Raw genomic sequence first — 22190 nt, 5'->3', positions numbered from 1 at the left:
TGTATACAATTCTAGTAAAACTGTATTTTTCCTCCTCACTCAGGTTTTCTTCTGTGTTTCTACATGGTCTGCAGACCTTAGATTATTTTCTCAAAGGATGTTTTGGAATTTCCTGCACTGCTGCCTCCTGTGTTGGCACTTGGGTTGTTTCCCATTTTCCCATCCAAAACTGTACAGCAGTTAAAATATTTATGCAAATGTTTTGACCTGGTTTGAATCACTTTCTTAGGACAGATTCCCAGAAGTAGGATTACTGTTATGACACAATTTTGGTTTCCTTCATTCACTAAATATCGACCAAGTCTGACTAGGACGTACCTGGCCTTGCACTAGGCTGGCCCAATGGACAGGATGATGACATACTGTCCAGCACTTAGCTAGACCTAATCTCCAATGGGGAATTTTTATCTGACTCAAGCTATCTCTGCCATTTTCTCATTTGTGGAATAAACTCTGCCCTTGGGGAACTTTCTTATTAAAACAAGCACAAGAAGGTGGCAGCTCTGTCAAGGACAAGTGCCCAATGAGAAGAGAATGTTTTTAGGTCTCATGGTTCCTCAGATACATTCACATTACATGATTTCACTAAAACTACCCGATATGAACAGCGTGAGTACTTCCACAGAGGAGACCAGGAATGTTACTTGTCCATAATCATAAATGTTATTAGTGACAGAGCCAGCACTGAAACCTAGCTTTTTAAACTCCTTTCAGAAACTATCTACTCAAGTCCCAGTTAAGAGACACAACTCAAGAAAGATTTCAGATCCTCAAAGGTTAAACACAGAGTTACCATATGTCCGGGCAAGTCCACTCCTAGGTATACATCTCAGAGAAGTGAGAGTGTGAACCACACACAAAAACCTTGTTCATGAAGCCACACTAATGTTCAAGTAGCATTTTCCACAAGAGCCAAAAGATGGAAACAACCCAAATGTCCATTGACAAATGAATAAACAAAACGTGGTACATCCATACAATGGAAGAAAAGCCTTAAAAGGGCTTATTCAGCCTTAAAAAGGAATGAAATTCTGACACACAGATAAACCTTGAGGACATTATGCTAAGTGAAATAAGTCAGACACTAAAGGACAAATAGTGTATTATTTCACTAATGTGAGGTACCTAGATTCGAAAAATTCAGAGACAGAAAGTGGAACTATGTTTGCCAGGGGGCTGGGGAGAGGAGAGAATAGGGAATTATTGTTTCAATAGGTACCAAGTTTCAGTCTAAGAAGATGAAAAAGATCTGGAGATGGATGGTGGTGATGGCTGCACAACAATGGGCATGTGCAATATATACCTAGAAACGGTTGAAATGATAAATTTTACATATGTATATTTTAACACCACAACAAAAAATGGATATATATACAGAAATAAAACTGCCCTGGCCAGGTAGCTCAGTTGGCTAAAGCATCATCCCAATATGCCAAAGTTGCAGGTTTGATCCTCCGTCAAAGCACATACAAGAATCAACCAATGAGTGCATAAATAAGTGGGAAACAAATCGATGTCTCTTTCTAAAAAAAACCCCAAACAAAACAAAACAAAAAAAAAACCTCAATTAAAAATTAAATAAATAAAAAAACGGAATTATAATACAACAAAAAGAACTGTACTTAGAAAAATATACCTTAACATATGTTTATCAAGAAATAAGATTTACAAAATGAGCTAAATTGCTATGGTTTGAAAGTCTGTGTCCCCTCTCCCAAATTCATATGCTGAGATCATGATGTGGGGCCTTTGGGATGTGCTTAGGTCATAAGAGTAGAGCCCTTGAGAATGGGATTAGGGCAATCATTAAGGAGGCCCCACAGAGATCCTCTGCTCCTCCCACCACTTCATACTCCTTAATCTGGCAAAAAAGAAATAAAAAACAAAGAAAAAGAAAATGCTGAGAAATGCCAGTGTTGAAAAGCCCTCAGATACAGGAAACCCCGGGCATGCTGGGGAACTAGAGCCAGGAGCAGCCCTGCTGGGAACATCCTTATCCTATTTAGTCACATTAGGTCACATGCATTCTCTCTCCTCTTTGATGTTCACTGCAGTATAATCTGTGGTCACAGGAAGAAGGCAATCTGTATGTCTATCATCTAGTAGATAAATACAAAGTAGAGTAGGTAAGTACAGTGATGTGGACACAGACAGAAGATGGAGCAGTTGAAGCTATGAGAGAAGACTCCATAGCTATATCATTTACATAAATTAGCACATAAAACAATGCCACACGTTTTAGGATACCCCAACAATAGAAGGATTTCTATTAACCATGTCAGAATGGTTTCCTATGGGAGGCAAAGAAATGGGGATAAAAGGGAACAAACAAACAAGAAGACAACTTTGTGTGGAACAATGACAATAATGTGGCAAGAATGAAGAAAATGCCTAACTCAACTCAATAATAAGTAAGAGCCAAAAAACAGTCCCTTCAAAAAAAAACCTCTGACCCAAGGGAATTCTCAGCCACAACCAAGTCATCAAACCAGATTACCACCCAGACACTGCGATCACTGACAGTGAGGTCAATACCCGAGTCTCCAGGATGTCAATGGCCTTGGCCTGGCTGCTTCTGGCTGCCAAGAGCTGCTGTCTGGTATCCTCCAAATTCTGCTCAGCAACTGTTTTCTGTAAGTGGAAGAAGAGTAAAAGAAAATAGTCACTTCTTCATTGAATAGATATTTACTGATATCCACAACATAACTATGATTTGTGTAAGTCTCAAGGGACACAAATACATTAAGATAAAATTCACGTATCATTAAGTATACACAGATAAATTTGACACAGTCCTTTGACCTTGTGGCTAGGGCAAAACAATTATATAACAGAATGCAATAGTGCCCATCAGAAGGAGTACAGAGCAGGATATGCTCATGGCCTCAGGGAAATGGGAGGTTTGACCTTGGAAGCTACAACGTGCTAAAAGATAAAGTGATGGTGGGCTCAAGTCAAGAAACAAGACTAGAAAGTGAGGCAATGGGCAAGATCACGAGAAGCTTTTTATGCTGCAGAAAGGAGCTTGAATTTAATTCTGAAGGCAGTATTTTTCAAAGTGGAGTTGTCTAAGCATTGGCATTAAAACTTACTTGGGGGTGTTAAACTTGAGGCTTTACTCCAGGACTATTACTCCAGAAATCAGAATTTCCAATGGTAGGGCCAGAGATATATACTTTAAACAAATTCCCTAAGTAGCTATTATGCACACTAAACATTACAATAATGATGATGGCACAATAATGATTATTATACTAACTAGAGGCCCGGTACACAGATTCATGCACCGGTGGGGTCCCTCGGCCTGGCCTGCGCCCTCTCACAATCCGGGACTCCTCAGGGAATGTCAGACTGCCCAATCCCCGCAGGCCAGGCCAAGGGACCCCACCGGTACATGAATCAGTGCACAGGGCCTCTAGTATGCATATAAGATCTTTGGTTAATCTCTTCCCACCCTCTCCCCTCCCCCACTTCCCTCTGAGATTCATCAGTCTGTTCTATGTTTCTATGCCTGTGCGTTGAGCGTCTGCCCCCTGGTGGTCAGTGTGCATCATAGCTATGATCAAACAGTCAAAAGGTCACTTAGGCTTTTATATACATAGCCTAGAGGCCCAGTGCATGAAATTTGTGCACGGGTAGGGTCCCTAGTGGCTGCCGGCTGCTGGCCGGGGCCTCCCTTCCCCGGCTGCCGGCTGGGGCATTCCCTCATTATGCGCCACCCTCTGGTTGTCAGCGCACATCATAGGAAGCAATCAAACTCCTGGTCGGTCGAACTCCCAAGGAGACACTTTGCATATTAGGCTTTTATATATATAGAAGATAGCTGAATTATATCAAGACCCTACTATGTTCTAAGCTTCATTCTAACCACTTCACATATTGTAACTCAATTAATCCTAATAACAACTCTATGCATTTGGTACAATAATAACCCTATTTTACAGAGGAAAAATAAACACAAAGAGATTACATGGTTAGCTTTAAGTCACAAACCAATAAATAGAATAGGTGAGATACAAACCTAGTCTGGTTCTAGAAATCAATTTACACTCTAGAACCCACATTATACTCACTGTGGATTGTAGGGGAATTGTGTAAGGTCTTTAAGTTTAGGAAGTTTAGTTTGGCAATAACTTTGTTAGAGGGTGAAGGAGGAGAGACTGATGCTTGGTAGGCCAGTCTGGAGACTTCTAATATGGACTAGGCTATAGTGGCAGTGGAGATAGAGGTATGTAGTGGAAACTAAAGACAGAAAGTGAGGGTGTAATCTAGGCCCAAGGCCTTGGCTTTGTCACCTTTGTCATGGTGAGGCCAATCACTGGTAAACAAGAGGAAAAGGAGTGAAATATAGGCAATGAACTCAGACCTGATGAGAAAGCAAGTTCACCTACATCACTGACCTGGGCAAAAGGTAAGTCTTCTCAATAGCCTCCTCTCAGCTAAGGAGAGTCCACTTGCTGCCCAAGGCAATTATGCTGAAGCCAAAGGCAGATGGTAACAGATGGTTCCTTGGCCAATGGAAAGTGCAAAAGGGAGGAGAGCAAAGCAATAAGACAAGACAGTCCAGGTGGAGTTAATTCCTAGGTGGGCTGATTGGTGATCAGCATGCTATTTAAATGTTCACAGGCATCTCTGAGTAAAGCTTTCCCTGAGGAAAACATGTCCCACACAGGTGACATGAGACTCTCTCTGCTATAAGCAGGACAATCAAAAGTTGGAGAGAGTACTCTTCTCACCAAGCTCTTTGCAAACTCTCAGGAACTGAAACTCTAGGATTTTATGAAATCTCCTTTCCCACATTGGCTGGCCCAGAGAGAGCTAATTACCTCTTTCAGGAGTTCCTGCACATGTTCTTCTCCTGATAAATTTTGCTCCAGTCTCTTCTCTAAGGACGTGACTTTCTCCTGCAAATGTGTGATGAGTTTTTCTTTCTCTTGAGTTTCAGCAGTGACCTGCAGGTGAAAACAGAGATTACATTACACCGTAAATCCGCTCTCCCTCCCTTCTGGTCCCGAGGACCATTGCGTTTTCCGGAAATTCTGTTCTCAACTGCATGCCAGAAGAATATATTGCCAGAAAATCTTCCCTGAAAATGGGACATACAAGATACAAGATCAGAACCCAGCACCACTTTGGCATCCAGTTCAGACCTCATGCAGCAGCAAGAGGCAAATGCCTGCCCCAAGCATCCCACAACCTGGGACAGAGCAATGCTCTTACTCTGTGGAATCTAGCCAGGACCCTGGGAAGATGCTTCTCCTCAAAATATCTCAGTTGTATTGTGATCTACTAGCTAAATGAATGCTTCTCCTCACACTCTCATCAAGCATGTGTTTAATCCTATCAATCTACAGTCCAACAGGACCTACATCTTTATCCCATATGTCAAGTCCAGCAGAGATAATCCCATGCAAGAAGCTCCCAGCCAGCCTACAATAACCTAGAGCGCTCCTGGAAACATGAGGCTGGATGAAGCAGTGATGATGCCCGTCAGCTGCCTTAAGGCCAAAGAGAGAACTTGTAAAACAAATGATGATATTCACCCTGGCTCGCAGCACAAGGATCACAGAGAGCTGCTGTGCATCTCATACCTTAGCCCCAACCTGGGTCCCCTCCTAGAACTTTACTTACCTTTTTGTTTTTTATTTTTGTTTTTTGTTCTATTTACCTTTTGCAAATCAATGGAAAGCTGCTGAATGAATGCTTGGAGCTCTTGTTCCTTTTGCTCCAGGGCTGTGATCTTATTTTCTGCACCTGTTGTTGAAGCTGTCACAAGATCTCTTCATTGAAAGAAAGCAGACAATGAATAAATTTGGATAACTCATCTAAGAAACTCTCTTCCACAGGAAAAATACAGCTGTTTTCTTTATATGTCAGGGCTGCAAACATTTGCCATGTGAAGATTAGAAAAAACGGAGATTCTTCTTAGCTCTCTCTCTGAAGCAGAAGCCCAAAGAGAAAAATTCCACCCAGATTTAAATAAGATATTCTGTCTGTGGTTTCTCTATAGCTTACAAACTAAACACACTAAATTTCTCAGCAGAGTTGGAGGGGCTCTGAGCATAGGGAAGGGAAGGGGAATGAGGATGTGTGTGTGTGTTTTGTTTTGTTTGGGAGGGGGGGGGGTGTGATCCTGAGCCCTAGGTAAATAAGGACAAGACCAGAAGCCTTGGCCAGAACTGAGATCAGAAAGTATTGCAATGAGTAATGGGGAATGGCGGGCAGGTTCTAGCCAGAGCTACACTAACACCGCTTCCCATGGGCCCCACAGACCAAGCAAGAACCTCTGCTCTTCCAGCGTTGAGCAGTGTCTCTGCAATTCTTCTAGCTTCTGTCTCAAGTCTGACGACATCTGATTGGAGGTCATCAACTCCTCCTGGGTTCGACTAAGTTCTCTGGTTCGTGCCTCCAACTCTTGCTCCATTTTCCCCAGACTTTCTTCTTTTTTTAAAAGCTGACACAAAGATAAAGTTTCATTGAGCCACTACTAAGAAATATAACTTAAAAAAAAAATCTGGACCAATAAGCTAAACTTTCATAACATTTCTGTGAGCTTCTAAGTGGCCTTATATGCCCAGCAGTTAAAAAGAAAGAAAAGAAAATGAAACAGAACTTTTCCACTTTAATAAATTGAAAAACATATAATTAATATCAAAGACTACTAGGGTATGTTTGTCAGCACTTAGAGGGTGATGACTAGCAAAATCAGAATAATGAATAATCTATTCAAGCATTTAGCTACTAAAACAAAAATGCGCACCATGTGTTTTACTTTACTTAGTTCCTGCTGCTGGAACCCCTCTAATTCATCCATTTCATCTCTCCTTTGGAAAAGATTCAAACTCTGGTTCTTCATTTCCTGTAACTGAGCTGTCAGAAACCTTTTCTCCTATTTGGAAGAAGATATCAACTCAGGCAACTAAGACATTAAAATCATATTATGTAAGCAGAATTCTTTTTTTTTTTTCAGAATTCTTAATAAAAGTCTCTTGTCAGTAGACAAGAAACATTGATAATAGGAAGCTTTACAGTAATATGATCATTATGGCATTAATTCTTTAAGTTAAAAAATGTTTTAAATGACAGTTGCGAATAAGGGCAATAAGAACAACAATTACTTAACACTTTAAAATCTTAAGTTTGATTAACAATTCCAGATATCCATTTTACATGTTTATTCTCAGTGACAGGCTCAACTGGCTGAATAGCATTAATAACTGGAATAAGAGATTGAATGCCCTTACAAAATTAGATGCATTTAAGTAGAACAGATTTCAATGAGCAAGTCAACAAAAATTAGACATGACCGATGTCAGCAGATTACAATTTACTAAACCATAGCTTCTCAAGATGGATTCTCTTAAGGACAAACCCTGCTGTTGCAGTTTCCAATTCTTGATTGAAAAGAAATTAAAACAGTCTATAAAAAATAACATTTCCAAAAATCACAGTGGCTTCAAAGACCTAGGTGTCTCTAGTCTTTCCCTGTCTAAAATACTTCCCAATCCCTCCTTTGAATGGAGAGGGGTGAAGAGAGATAATCTCCTTAGTGAACTGAAGTAAGTTTTATTTAGTTCAGTCATATATGGATCCCCCTTTTCCATAATTTTAAAAGACAAAAAAATAGTCCAATGAGAATTTCAACAATCTTAAGTTTCATATGATAAGAAAACTTTGACCTAATCTATACCACCATGTTTAAGAAGACCATCAATGCCATGCTTAGAACTTTTTTTTTCTTAAAAAAAAAATATATATATATATATATATGAGAGAGGAAGGGAAAGGAAGAGAGAAAGAGAAACTCTGATGTGAAAATGAAGCATCCATTCGCTGCCTCCTGCACAACCCCTACTAGGGATCAAGCCGGCAACCTGGGCATGTGCTCTGACCTGGAATCAAACCAGCAACCTATCAATCTAAGAAATAATTTTTCTACCATGAAGAGTAACTTAGGAGTACTCAATGAAAACAAGCAGTGAATAAAGTAGCAACATATAATTCAGGCTGAGGGTGTTGACTATTGATTATTTTAAATTAAAATGTTTTTCTAATTGTAGGCTTGAAATTTCATCTTATTGTTCATGTTAGGGAGCCAGGAATGTATTACTTAAGCTTCTACACAGTGTTAGAAAGCTGTGGTGCTGGAATAATCAATTTTCCTCATCTGTGTCTAGCCAAGAGGTTCTCTTATCTGCTCAATGCTGAGCTTGGAGAAATGCACTCCTTTCACTGTCTCCTCCAAGTGTTCCTAATGCTACCACAGTGTCAGGGCCCCAGCAGGAGACAGATGACAGATTCAGGTTAGGTATTTTGAGAAGAGTTTAATAAAGGGACTTTTCAAAGCTGTGGGCAGAGTTACAAAATCCAAAAGAGAAAATGTGTTAGTAACAGATGGACATGAAGGGACAAAGGGATGAAGAGGTTACAAGAAACCTAGAGAAAGAAACTATGTCAAGAGGGTAAAACAAAGATCCAAGGACTCCACCAAGATGGCGGCATAGGTAAACACCGGAGACTGCTGCCGCAAACAACCACTTCAAAAATACAACTAAAAGACGGAACGGACATCACCCAGAACCACAGGAAGGCTGGCTGAGGAGAGACTCTTCAACTAGAAGGAAAAATAACAGCACACCGAGGCTCAGAGGAGGCGCAGTGTGGAAAAAACTCAGGTGCGGAGGTGCGCGCGCAAAGCGGGCTGGTGGCTGAGAGCGCGGTTGTCGTTTTCGGTCAGGGGGGAGTCTCAGACTCTGAGCTCCAGATACGGGCGAATCGCTGGGGACTCGGACCCAAACGGGAGAAGCGGGAGTGTCTGGCATCAGTTGGAAGGCAGCTTTCTCTCCGAGGTTTGCAGCGGTTCCTGGGGTTCTGAGAAGCAGAGCCTCTGGGAACAGGACTGAGGGCACCATAACGGCTCCCTCCGCCCGCCCTGTTGAGCCCGCCCCGCCCAAGCCCTGCGCAGAGCCATTTGCCAGATCGCCTCAGGCAAAGGCTAGATTAGCACCTCCCCAGAGGACAGAAGTTTTCCGCGGCAGACACAGCTGATTCACACAGCCAGTCGGCCTGGTGGTCAAATCCCTCTAGTATTAACTACAACAATCAAGGCTCAACTAGAACAAGACTGCGCACAAAGACCACTAGGGGGTGCACCAAGAAAGCATAAAAAATGCGGAGACAAAAAAACATGACAGAAATGGAGGATATAGAGCTAAAAATCGCAATTTTGAGGGCTTGCAAAAATGTGCTAGAAGCTGTCAATAAACTTGAGGAGAGAGTCACGAAAACTAATGAGACCCTCGATGCTATGATAAAGAACCAACTAGAAATTAAGCATACACGGACTGAAATAAAGAATATTATACAGACACCCAATAGCAGACCAGAGGAGCGCAAGAATCAAGTCAAAGATTTGAAATGCGAAGAAGCAAAAAACACCCAACCGGAAAAGCAAAATGAAAAAAGAATCCAAAAATACGAAGATAGTGTAAGGAGCCTCTGGGACAGCTTCAAACGTACCAACATCAGAATTATAGGGGTACCAGAAGATGAGAGAGAGCAAGATATTGAAAACCTATTTGAAGAAATAATGACAGAAAACTTCCCCTACCTGGTGAAAGAAATAGACTTACAAGTCCAGGAAGCGCAGAGAACCCCAAACAAAAGGAATCCAAAGAGGACCACACCAAGACACATCATAATTAAAATGCCAAGAGCAAAAGACAAAGAGAGAATCTTAAAAGCAGCAAGAGAAAGAGACTCAATTACCTACAAGGGAATACCCATACGACTGTCAGCTGATTTCTCAACAGAAACTTTGCAGGCCAGAAGGGAGTGGCAAGAAATATTCAAAGTGATGAATAGCAAGAACCTACAACCAAGATTACTTTATCCAGCAAAGCTATCATTCAGAATTGAAGGTCAGATAAAGAGCTTCACAGATAAGGAAAAGCTAAAGGAGTTCATCACCACTAAACCAGTATTATATGAAATGCTGAAAGGTATCCTTTAAGAGGAGGAAGAAGAAAAAGGTAAAGATACAAATTGTGAACAACAAACATGCATCTATCAACAAGTGAATCTAAGAATCAAGTGAATAAATAATCTGATGTACAGAATGAACTGGTGATTATAATGAATCAGGGACATAGAAAGGGAATGGACTGACTATTCTTGGGGGGGAAAGGGGAATGGGAGATGCGGGAAGAGACTGGACAAAAATCGTGCACCTATGGGTGAGGACAGTGGGTGGGGAGTGAGGGCGGAGGGTGGGGCGGGAACTGGGAGGAGAGGAGTTATGGGGGGGGGAGAGGAACAAATGTAATCTGAACAATAAAGATTTAATAAATTAAAAAAAAAAAAAAAAAGATCCAACTAAAGCTGTGACCTTTGGCCACGGGATACAGCTAATCCAAAGGTTTCCCACATGGAGAAGGTTGGGGAAATGAACACTCTGACCCCACTCTTCCTCCACACATAGTTCTGTTTGTGTCCCCACTAGTGGAACCCAATCAGAAGCAAAAGGGCCATGGAGCTGGGCTGGTGCAGGTCCCATCAGCCTTCACGCACGGAGAAAGCTGAAGGTGGGGAGAGTGTACTGGGCGGGGCGTGCCCACCAACACGGGTAGGACCTGAGTTTCTCACGTCCCTGTGCAGTCACCCAGTGCCCTGCTTCCAAGAGGTGGAGCTATCAGTGCACTGGGCACCACAGAAACCATGTTCTAAGCTCCGCAGGAGAGGCCCACAGTCGGAATGAGACAAAACTAAAGATGAACTAACCTTTTCAAGCTGCTCCACTTTCTGCGACCATTCCTAAGGCAAAAGAACAAAAAAAGTACAGTTTCCAGGGAAGAGTATCAATATCAAGATTTTCAGAAAACAACCTACCCCACCCCCAAAGCAACCCACCAAACAAACAAAACAACGAATTAAAAAACAAACAAACAAACACATGAAGTTGTCTTAATATTAAGAAAGTCAGACCCTAGCTGGTTTGGCTCAGTGCATAGAGCGTAGGCCTGCAGACCAAAGGGTCCCGGGTTTGATTCCGGTCAAGGGCACATGCCCAGGTTGCGGGCTCCTCCCTGGCCAGGGCCTGGTCAGGGTGTGTGTAAGAGGCAACCAATTGATGTGTTTCTCTCACATCAATGTTTCTCTCTGTCTTTCCCTCTCTCTTCCACTCTTTCTAAAAATCAATGGAAAAATATCCTCGGGTGAGGATTAAAAAAAAAGAAGCAAGCTAAGAGTCCTAAAAAGAAGAAAATGAACTTTTTATAAAACTCTAGAATACAAATATAAGCCTGCAGATTGTTACTAAGTAGAGCACCCAAACAAAACTACCTGTGCTGCTTGGATGCAGCTTTTCAGCTCATTCCTGACTGGTTTTCCATGGTCACTATTATAACTTCTTGGGATGAGCAGCTGGGACCAGCTGAGTTGGTAACTTTGTAACTGATGTTTAGAAATTAATTTACTAAAGGGGAAGGTCTTCAGTAGCTCCTAATAATTATTTTCCTTCTCATCTTGATTTTACCAATATGCTTTATGCATCTGGTATAAGTTCATGGAAAAGGAATTATGTCCATTATTCACAAATCACTGAACAGGGGGAAAAATATCCACTGGTACGAAAGGCCATATCCCAAGTGCCTACAATCAGAATCTACCAATTTTAGATTTCTTAATAAACTCATACCATCATAGTTAGCCACTAAGTACAGTATTGGTAAATGATTTTTTTTCTGGTTAGTAATGTCCTAGAAGACAAATACAAACTTTAAAACCAACCAATCAACCACCCCACCTACTGTAGGTAAATTATACATTTTTTGTTTTGTTTTGTTTTTTGTTAATCCTCACCCAAGGAGATATACACACACACACACACACACACACACACACATATATATTTTTTTAAATCTTCATCCGAGAATATTTTTCCATTGATTTTTTTTAGAGGTGGAAGGGAGGGAGAAGGGGGAGAGAGAGAGACACATCAATTGGTTGTCTACCGCATGCCCCTAACTGAGGGTATGTAGGAGGACTGAGTCTGCAACCAAGGTACGTTGCCATTGACCAAGAAGCGAACCTGAGACCTTTCGGTGTATGGGCCGATGTTCTAGCCACTGAGCAAAACCGGCTAGGGCTATACATTGTTTAAATGCAACATAATAAATTGACCCCCATCTTAAAAAAATCAGGATTATCATTATAATATCTTGGTGCTTATCTTAAATTTAAAATGCCATTGCACAAAATATACAGCATTATTTTCCTTTATTATTATTCATTCAGCATCTTTCAATGGATGATTCTAATGAGATTATAGGAATTCCCTGTCTAGCTAGCTGAAGCTGAAGAAATTTGGGGACAAAGATTGTAAGAACTACGTACATCATGGATGATGGCTAGCTTGATATCATCTTCTCCATTATCAAAGGCAAATGTTTGGATCTAGGCTTTGAGAGAACAGAGATCTTCTTCCTTGTCTTGGGCTTGCTACCAGACTATGGACACACAATTTCCCCTCTCCATTTTACAAAGCTACACAGTTGCAGAATGGTAATCTCACTAATAATCAATAATAATACTTCATGATTATAACTGTAAAGTTTCTTGATAATATCCCACCCTGAGGCCAAATGAAATCTCAAAAAACATACAGGGTGGGGCAAAAGTAGACCTACAGTTGTTTGTATGGAAAATAAAACAATAATAATAATATAAGAAACTGTTTCACGAACTCACAACTATAAACCTACTTTTGCCTCACCCTGTATATAGCATTTCTTTTCTCCTAGGTTATAAATATTTTCTACCAGGTTTAAGTCATGATTTTAAAAAATCATGTCCCAAATGAAATCTTTTCGCCAGTCTTGGGCAATGTCAAATATAAAATACCTGGTCCTTTCTGGCTAATGCCAAAGCCTGTTCTTCTGCCATTTTGGCTCTGTTGGCTTGGAATGTCTCATTCTGCTCTTGAAATTTCCGCATGGAAGCTGTTAACAAAGAGGCTTTATTTGAGATATGGAAACATTTCAGAAACAGCATCACAAATAACCCATGTGATTACTTTACAATTGTGACCTAACAAAAAGGCCAAGGTCACATAAATGAATTATGAGACTGAGAAAAACCTGATCCATCTCAACTTTCCCAGAATCGTTTGGCCTTAGTAATAGACTACCATTTTTGTTTATTTGTTTCCTGTTGTTTTTGTTTTTTTGTAATAATCAAGTATATACATTTAGGAAGATGCCAAAAGGTAACTTTTTAAATGGTACAGTGAACGAACACTGACTGAGTTAGGTAAGGTGCAAGAAAACACCAATGCTATTGCTAAGTGATGGCTATTAACAATTTATAGAATTAAAAAGAAAAACAAAAATCAAAACAAAGCAACACACAAAAATATTTCACTTTGTTTTCCTTTAAAAAAATTTTTTTAGCCCTAACCGGTTTGGCTCAGTGGATAGATCGTCAGCCTGCAGACTGAAGGGTCCCAGGTTCGATTCCGGTCAAGGGCATGTACCTTGGTTGTGGGCACATCCCCAGTAGGAGGTGTGCAGGAGGCAGCTGATCGATGTGTCTCTCTCATCAATGTTTCTAACTCTCTATCCCTCTCCCTTCCTCTCTGTAAAAAATCAATAAAATATATTTAAAAAAAATTTTTTTTTAGTATATATCAACTGAAAATAACAATCTACTTCCGTTGGCATTTTCTTTGATTGGACCAAAGAATACCATATGATTTAGGGTAGAATTAACAAAATATATATTCTATTGTTGGAGGAGGAGTGATGACAGCTAGACATTTCCCCCAGTTTCTGAACACAGAAGGAATGCAGCTATGGCTAGAACCAAGACTCCTGATTTAGATGCCAGGGCCAGGCACTAGATTTTGCCAATAAACTGGACAACTGGATGGACACAGCTTCCTTCTCCTAAGAAACATACCCATAAATACGAGTTGTACGTTACTAAATATCAAACAAATGTTATATCAACCTAATTAAGAATACTGGATACTACTCATAAAACAAAGATTTGAGCTGTGACAAAGTTAAAAACTTAACCATACACAATTGTTTCATTTAAAAAAACTAAACCCTAAAAATATTGGGGGGGAAAAAAACAGGAAAAAAAAATACGTACAATCCTGGTGTTTTTCTAATGCAATTTCAAGCTTCTCTTTTATCTTCTGCAAGTTTCGGACCTGTTCAGCATAGTCTTGGGTGAGGAGGGTGACGCACATACCAGGAATGGACAAACATCAGGAAAGGAAGTTAATTAAACAAAAAAATGAATGAAAATGATGATGATTTTTTCAGCCTGAAAACGATTCCTGGTAAGGATAGCTAGGCAGACAGCCTCCCAATAACAATGAACAAGACAGGCAAACAGGTAGTACAAACTATCCAAGGTGTAAATGGAGAATACGAATAGGCAGCTTTGTTTAGCCTTGATAAAAAAACAAGAATTGGGCCTGGATTGGTCATCAGAAATGCCCTGCTATGAAAACCAGTATCATCTCATTACTTAATTTCAAATCTCAGTTTTCACTTCCCCTTCCAGTCTTAGCAGGATAGATCAAAGGGAACTCCCTAAATAGCATACAGTCCGTACAACTGAGTAACAGTGGTTAGGGCACTAGCAGACACCTTACCACAGTACTGCCTTTACAGTGAAAATGCTTCATTTTCTAAAAAAGTCAGCTTCCTTTCCACACAGGAACTGAAGCTGCCTATGCCATTTTAAAGGTGAAAGTCAGAATTAATTACCTGAGTGGCCAAAGAAGATAGTATGGTATAGTGGAAAAGTAGACAGGGTTTAGTTCAAATCCCAACTCTGTCAGTCCTTAAGCAAATGATTGATCCTAAGTATTAGTTTCTTCATTTATTAAATGATGATATTAAGAGTACCTACCTCAAAGGATGCATTAGATAATAAAACATTTTATATGCCTTATGCACCTAGCACACAGTGCTCAATAAAAGGGAGCTGCTATCGTTATTATTCATACTGAGCCTGTCCGAAAATACCCAGGACATATGTGAGCTCAGTAAATGTCAGTTCTCTCCCCTGCCCCTTCCTCTCTAATCAAGTCAAGCTCAAACTATTCTCCCTTCTACATTAGGGAGGGTACATGTCATTTTATAGTTTCCCCACAACATTAAACAAATGTGCAGTTATTTCACCTGTGTTACTGAAACTATTTACACTAGAGGGTAAGAGGACAGTAACAACTGAGTTTAAAGCAGACTGTAATTAAGAGTATGGACTCTAGCCCAGCCGGCATGGCTCAGTGGTTGAGCGTCAACTTATGAACCAGGAAATCACAATTCGATTCCCAGTCAGGGCATACGCCTGGGTTGCGGGCTCAATCCCCAGTGTGGGGCATGCAGCAGGCAGTCAATCAAAGATTCTCTCTCATCATTGATGTTTCTATCTCTCTCTCCCTTTCCCATCCTCTCTGAAATCAATAAAAATGTATTAAAAAAAAAAAAAGAGTATAGACTGGGATCCCAATCAAGCAAATCTGGATTTGGATCCCAGCTCTACCACCTACTACTTGTGCGACCTTAACCTTGCTATGTCTAATAAGGCTACAGTGAGGACAAACTGATAATAAACTAACTAGAAGTTGGGAGCTACATTATGGACCTTTGATAACTGAACAAACACACAGATGTCACATAAAATTTGGGGAATTTTGCAGTCTACTGCTTTCACTCCAATAAAATGGGCATAAGGCCAATGGACAAAAAGAAACACAGAAACCACTAACCACTTCACAGGATGAAACTTTCAAAATGCATCCCCTGGCAGAAACAAAATAAGAACTCACACTCTATCACAAACATGACCTGCTCAGGCAAAGGATTTAATGGGAGTTGTGTAAATTGTAAAGTGCACACAAAAAAACACAGCAAGCGTTACTGCTTCTATAAAGATGCTGAAGTTAGAAATACTATTGAAATGTGGCCCAGACCAGAATAACACTTACATAGGTGATATGTAGCTGTAGCAAGTGGCAACAGAGCACCAAATCCCTCTGGTGTTGAAGAATCCAACATGTGTTGGTCATTCCCTGTAAATGGTATCCTCTACCCCTCTCCATCAGAAAGCAAGCTATGCTAATGGTTAAAGAAGATAGTCAAGTCTATTTTACATACACTTTTAATACCTTTTATATCCATGGCTGGAAACCTCAGGAGCAGAAAACATAAGTTTTGTGTGCTTTTTAAAGTTTAAATCTCAGTTTTGAATTTACACTATTTGGTATACTAACAAAAGAGGGTATAAATTTCTCCTTTCTTTACTAAGAAAAGCAAAATACATAAAAATAACTATAAGATTATACTATATAGCTATTTTATAGGGAGAGAGGGTTACGGAAGGAAAATTGCCTTTGTTTGTTTTTAATGAGTTCTTAGACATACCAGAAAGTCTGGCCTCTAATTTCCGTATCTGTTCATTCCTTCTCAAAAGCTGAGACGAAAGATCTTCTCTGGAACTGCTTCCATCGGAAGCCTGTTGAGATAGACACACGAAGTAGTATTCATACATGGGTTTCTGGAAGTGTGAGACCACAGTACTGAACCAGAAAGCGACGACTCTTATTTTAAGTTTGGTTACACTTTGTGATCACTGAAAAGCTTAACTTACATGGATCCTAGCTCATCAACCTATAAAGCAGAAGCAACACTATATCCATCTACAGTATGAAGGGATGTGAGATGCCAAACAAATAATGTGTGTGTATACATGGTATTGAAGTAAATGATGGTGAACAAACCTATTATGATCTTATTACACCAAGTACATAATACAGAATATATGTTTTCAGTGATTAAAAAAAAAAGGAAGTCACTTTATTTTTCCAAAGCTAAAGTCCTGGGATAAACAGGGAAAAGTTCTGTGATGATAAAGAGGGGAAGGCTAGTCTGTGAGGAAGAAACTATTACTGATATTGATAAAGTTTCAGTATCTTCATCTATAAAACGAAGAGATGTCATTTTAAAGCTCTAGAGTGAATCAAATTTTCCTCAACAGTCTACATTATCGTAAAACATTATCTTTATTATTTTGGTCATTGCTTACTGTTGTTAATAAGTAACTTGCTTTATATTTTTACCTTTTGTTATAAAATTTTTAAAAACACAGACGAGTAGGGAGAATGGTTTAGTGAACATTAATTTTAACAATTGCTGATGTTTTCCCAAATTTGCTTCATCAATTTTTATTTTACTAAAGTACTTTAAATAACATCATGGCCTTGGCTGGTGTGGCAAAGTGGGCTGGGCATCTCCCATGCACCAAAAGGTTGCCAGTTCATTCCCCGTCAGGGTTCAGTCCTCGGTAGGGGGAGTGCAGGAGGCAGCCAGTCAATGTTACAATCTCACATCGATGTTTCTCTCTCGCTCCCCTCCTCCTTAAAATCAATAAAAATATTTTAAAATAAATAACAGGCATTATGGTATTTCATCCTGAATACTTTGATAAATATTTCTAAAATATAAGGACATGTTCCTTTATAACCACAATACCATTACCATACCTAACAAAATTAAAAATAATAGCATCTAATATCTAGTAATGTTTCTCAATTTATTCCCAAAATGTCTTTCAAGGTGGTTGAACAATTCACTTTAAATCACTGACCATCTAGCCACTTGCCCATCCACCATGTATGGAGATGCATTACAGTGTACAGGTAAGAGGGAGTCTCTGCAGGCAGAAGGTCCAGGTTAAAGTCCCATCTTCACCACTTATAAAAGTATAGAACTTGGGCCAATTATTAACTTCTCTGTGCAATGGTTGCATATGTAAACTATGATAACAAACATGATGTACTTTATAGAACTGTTATGAGTAAATAAAACAATAATTGTCAAGTCCCTAAAATAGAGCCTTGCATAGTTTTAATACATATCATCTATTATTAATAAAAGTTATGATTATTACTGTTAGTGACACATCCTATTCTCAGCATTGTGCTAATAAGCACTGAAATAGAGAGAGGTAAAACAAAGAGTCCTTACCTAAAACAGCAGCAGCCGCAGTAACTGCTAATCATGAAATACGTGTTAAGAGCCAGGCACTATATTACAAAGTGTTTTATATACTGTGCAGCAAAGAGTTAACATCACAGGCCTGAGACTGCCATTTTTAGCAAGGTCTGCTTGGAAGGTTAGCCTTTGGCTGACCTATGGGAACTTAGATTTTGCAAGGGTTCCCACTATTCCTGATAAGGCTCATTGTACCCTAATGCTAACACCTGTTCTTCTTCCGGGAGTCTGAAATTTTGGTAAATGACTAGCCTCCCAATAAAATCCCTGGGCACTGAAATGCTAATGGGCTTCTTGGTAGACAACATTTTACCCTGTGTCACCACATTTGTCTGAGAAACACAGAGCCTGAAATAAATGGAAGTAAATGTGTTGCCAGCAAATGGAGGAGAGAGGGTAAGTTTGGGACATTTAGGAGATGGAAGCCAAATACAGGGTATCCCAAAAAAATGTATACACACACTTTGAATAATTATAAAGTCAGTATTTATTAAAAGACATTTCATTTTTAAAATTGAGTTATTAGCTGTTAAAGTCTGTATGTATTTTGGGGGGAACACCCTGTACCTATTAACTGCTTGGACACCAAGAAGTGAAGGAGGAAAGAGTTTAAAATGCCTCTAAGGTTTCTTGCTGGTGACTTGGGGGATGAGGTGCACATGTGGAAATGAAGTTACTGAATTCACTTTTGTTCATTTTAGAATTTAAAATGCCAGAGGAAAAACATCTGGTTGGAGAACTATATGCAGCAGGTTATAAGTGTCTGAAAATAGGGTGGGATCAGAATGTATATATAGTAAGTTCAAATTAATTACTTTAGAAGTCTCAAAGCAAAGTATTTCCTGAATTCAGGCCAATCTGTATGTCTGAAACACATTCGCAATGAGAGCCTTCACTTAGCATGTCAGCATGCAGGTATTTCTGCCTGCATGAAAGGCAAAGCAGGTATTTCAGTCACAGAACTCAAGAATTAAAACTATATCCTTCAGCCTGGTGATCAAATGTGCACTTATTTATATTTCCTGTTAAATATAGGAGGCTAATGATAATTTAGATCTGGTAGTCTTATTGTTTCATCCCAATAACCTAATAGCTTCTACCATGAAATCTGACCCAGACAGGCAGTATAAGAAAGGAGGAAGACGAGTCATCTGACCATGGAAACAACTCAAGTGTCTATCACCAGGAGTAGACAGAGATAAACTGTCTTCAAGTGCTGGAATCCTATACAGCAGTAAAAATAAGTGGACCACAGCTTCATGTAACACAGATGCATTTTAGAAACATGTTGAGTGGGGGGCAGGTAAAGTCCAAGAAGACTAGAGTATACAATTTTTTATAAAGCTCAAAAATAAGCAACATTAAACAACAAACTGTTGATGAATATATTTATATCTGGTAGGATATTTTAAAAATCAGGGGAATGATAACACAACATTTAGGATAGTGGTTATCTGGAGGGGAGTGAGGGGAAGGGAAGAAGCATATAAGTAGCTTCAACAGTATCAATAATGTTCTAGTTCTTTAAATAAGTGACAGATGAACAAGCCGTCATTTTATTTTTATGCTTTATACTTTACGTTTACTTTATATACATATTTTTTACATATATGAAGTACTATAAGCCATTTTGGGAAAGTTATCTGACTTTAAGGGCATCCTGCCATATGCTAGAGACATACTTTTAATCCTAAGGCTTAACATTTACCTTACACAGCAGCATCCTCATTTTTTGAAAACTTTCCAACCACAAAGGCTCTTTATGAATAAGGGACATACTGCAGTCATCAGTGCCATCTTTTCATCAACTTTCCCAATAAAGGAGTGTACTTTGGCTCACTCCACATGACAACTCAGAGACCTTGTTACGCAACAATGGCTTAAAGTATATGTGTCTACAGAGACAACAGACAGAAGTATTGAGAAATGAAATGTAAAAGAAGATGCACAAGATACATAGATGGAAAAGAGTACAAGAGGATAATGGAAAGAATATGGAAAGGAACTCACAGAAACATAAGAAAAAATAAACAGAAAAGCACCTCAGAATAAGAAGAATCATGTAATAACTACAAATAATCTTTTAATTAAAAAATATACTTATTGGAACGATCCCTGAGATCTTATTTTAAATATATATTGAGATGGTAACAAATACTAAAAACTATGAAGATACTTACAAAGTCATCTCCTGAGTCAGCTCCCATAGAGGCAACAGACTCCTTGCTCACCGACCGTGGGATCCTAGTAGCACCTCCTGGCCTCTGGGAAACAGCAGACTCTTCTGCAACTTTCTTCTTTAGTTTTGCAAACATTTTGCTGTGTGGCTATCCTGTCCTGGTGACCAGCTCTTACACCACCACAGCAAGTCTTTAGGCCAGCAAGCAAGAATTCCAAGACAGGTGTCTAAAAAGTTCCAGACATCCAGGCTAGCTGCATTCCCTCTTAAATGTGGGTCACCTATGGCAACACAGAATCTACAATCAGATGAAAGAGATAAGTTAAACACTGGAGAGATTTCACATCTGAGTTGCTATGTTAAGCTTCAGGTTTCAAAATTAAGTTTCACAATTTTCCATGTATACTTAATAGAACACAATTACTAAACATTTAAAAAGTGCTCAGGTACTTCATATGCATATACAGATCAAGAAATTCAGTCTGGAGTTGGTGAAGTAATCTGCCAAAGACTATGTGGCTAAGTGGCAGGGCTGGTATCCCTACTCCCCCCACACCCCCCACCCCATACACCCCAACCTGAGATCAAACCCACAACCTGGGCATGTGCTCTGACAGGGAATCAAACCCACATCCTTTCGTATACAGGACGAGGCTCCAGCCAACTGAGCCACACCAGCCAGGGCCCTACTCTTTTTCTTTAGTACATACACCATGTTGGCCATGGCACATTAAGTAAAAATTTCCAGGGTAAACATTAACATCACATGATGATTCTGAATCCTCCTCCCAATAATACTAACTACAGTTCCGTGTTGTTGTTTTTTGTTGTTTTTTAAGATGAAGACAAAAACATGTAACTCACTGTGAGGAAAAGGTGCAATGGTGTTATGTTCCCGGATGGTTTGCAATCAGCTATTCACCAGAAAAAGCTGACAACCTGGCAGAGACCAGGCAAGGCAGACAACTAACTACATTCTATAGGTATCAGATATCCTTACACGTTTCCTGGAAACGCTTTGTGGTTCTCTTTAAGGATGATGAAAATGACCTCAAATCCGTTTCTTTTCATAATACTCAACAATGAGACCCAAACGCCTTTTCCTCCCGATGGTGTATAAGGCGAATATTCTGGCTCGGGCCTTCACTCCTCATGTGCTGTGGAGGACAGCCCGGCTCGGCTACCTCCCATCCACAGGTGACTTTCTACCTCCGCAGGTCACCCATTTCAGTCCGTACAAGGCTTCAAAAGTTTTACCTTCAGTGTCTGTCCACCACCGACTCACCTGGCTTATCTACTAGATTTAAGACGGCCTTGGAGGTCAAAGTTTTCTGTCCTGCATGAAGACAAAGATAAAAATGCATTGGATATTTCTCTCCAAGCGTCAGGCCGAAACGCGGAGGGGGCTGGGCAGGCTGCAGAGAGCAGGGAGGGTGATGGAGGGAGAGGGAGAGACACCTGCCCCCGACGCGGACCTCAGTGAGCCCGCCCCCCGCACCTGGGCGTCTCTGTCTCGGTGATTTGCCTACGAGTCTCACTCACGGGCACAACATTGAAAGAAAAGCCTCAAAGAACAACCTCTCTCACTGCAGCCGGTGCCTAAACAGACTTCGCACCGGGATCCCCGGGCGAAACAACTTGAAGGAGGCGACGATGTCCCGGGGCCCGTGTTTCTCAGGTGATTCTGAGTCGCACTGTTTACCTGGGGCCCTGACGCCCTGAGAGAGTCGCGGGGGGCAGATGGCTCAGTGGGTCACAGGCAGCTGCTTCACGCCCAGGGAGGCAGGCGGGAGCCTCCCGTCGCTCAGGCTCCTTCCAAACCGGCCGGAGCGAGGACTGTCGGGGAGGGCGGGACCCGCGCCCCTCCCCTCTCACAGGTGGACCCTGAGGCCAGAGGAGTGACTAGTCGGAGGTCGCGCAGGGGGCTCCCGAAACCGGCT

General features: G+C 40.4%; 1 protein-coding gene across 4 annotated transcripts in view; it reads right to left on the bottom strand.

Annotated features, from left to right (window-relative positions):
- The window catches only part of GOLGA1 (golgin A1), a 39587-nt gene extending 17403 nt beyond the window's left edge, over positions 1-22184 (bottom strand). The window contains exons 1-12 of one of the 4 annotated variants that reach the window (XM_005881511.2): positions 21953-22184; positions 21536-21586; positions 20252-20548; positions 16443-16533; positions 14155-14229; positions 12901-12998; positions 10780-10812; positions 6761-6889; positions 6285-6454; positions 5669-5780; positions 4827-4952; positions 2536-2631 (exon numbers count right to left, since the gene is read on the bottom strand). In XM_005881511.2, the coding sequence (XP_005881573.1) occupies positions 2536-2631; positions 4827-4952; positions 5669-5780; positions 6285-6454; positions 6761-6889; positions 10780-10812; positions 12901-12998; positions 14155-14229; positions 16443-16533; positions 20252-20386 (1065 nt within the window). In that variant the 5' untranslated portion in view covers positions 20387-20548; positions 21536-21586; positions 21953-22184. Of the gene's footprint in view, positions 1-2535; positions 2632-4826; positions 4953-5668; positions 5781-6284; positions 6455-6760; positions 6890-10779; positions 10813-12900; positions 12999-14154; positions 14230-16442; positions 16534-19779; positions 19967-20251; positions 20549-21535; positions 21587-21952 lie in introns of those variants that run through there. The other 3 variants (XM_005881512.2, XM_005881513.2, XM_014529387.1) reach the window with 3 other exon arrangements.
- Between the last annotated feature and the right edge of the window lie 6 nt (positions 22185-22190).

The sequence above is a fragment of the Myotis brandtii genome, unplaced genomic scaffold (genome assembly GCF_000412655.1).
Source record: "Myotis brandtii unplaced genomic scaffold, ASM41265v1 scaffold68, whole genome shotgun sequence".
Lineage (NCBI taxonomy): Eukaryota > Metazoa > Chordata > Mammalia > Chiroptera > Vespertilionidae > Myotis > Myotis brandtii.
The sequence above is the reverse complement of the archived record's forward strand: the minus strand, read 5'-3'. Positions and strand labels throughout refer to the sequence as shown.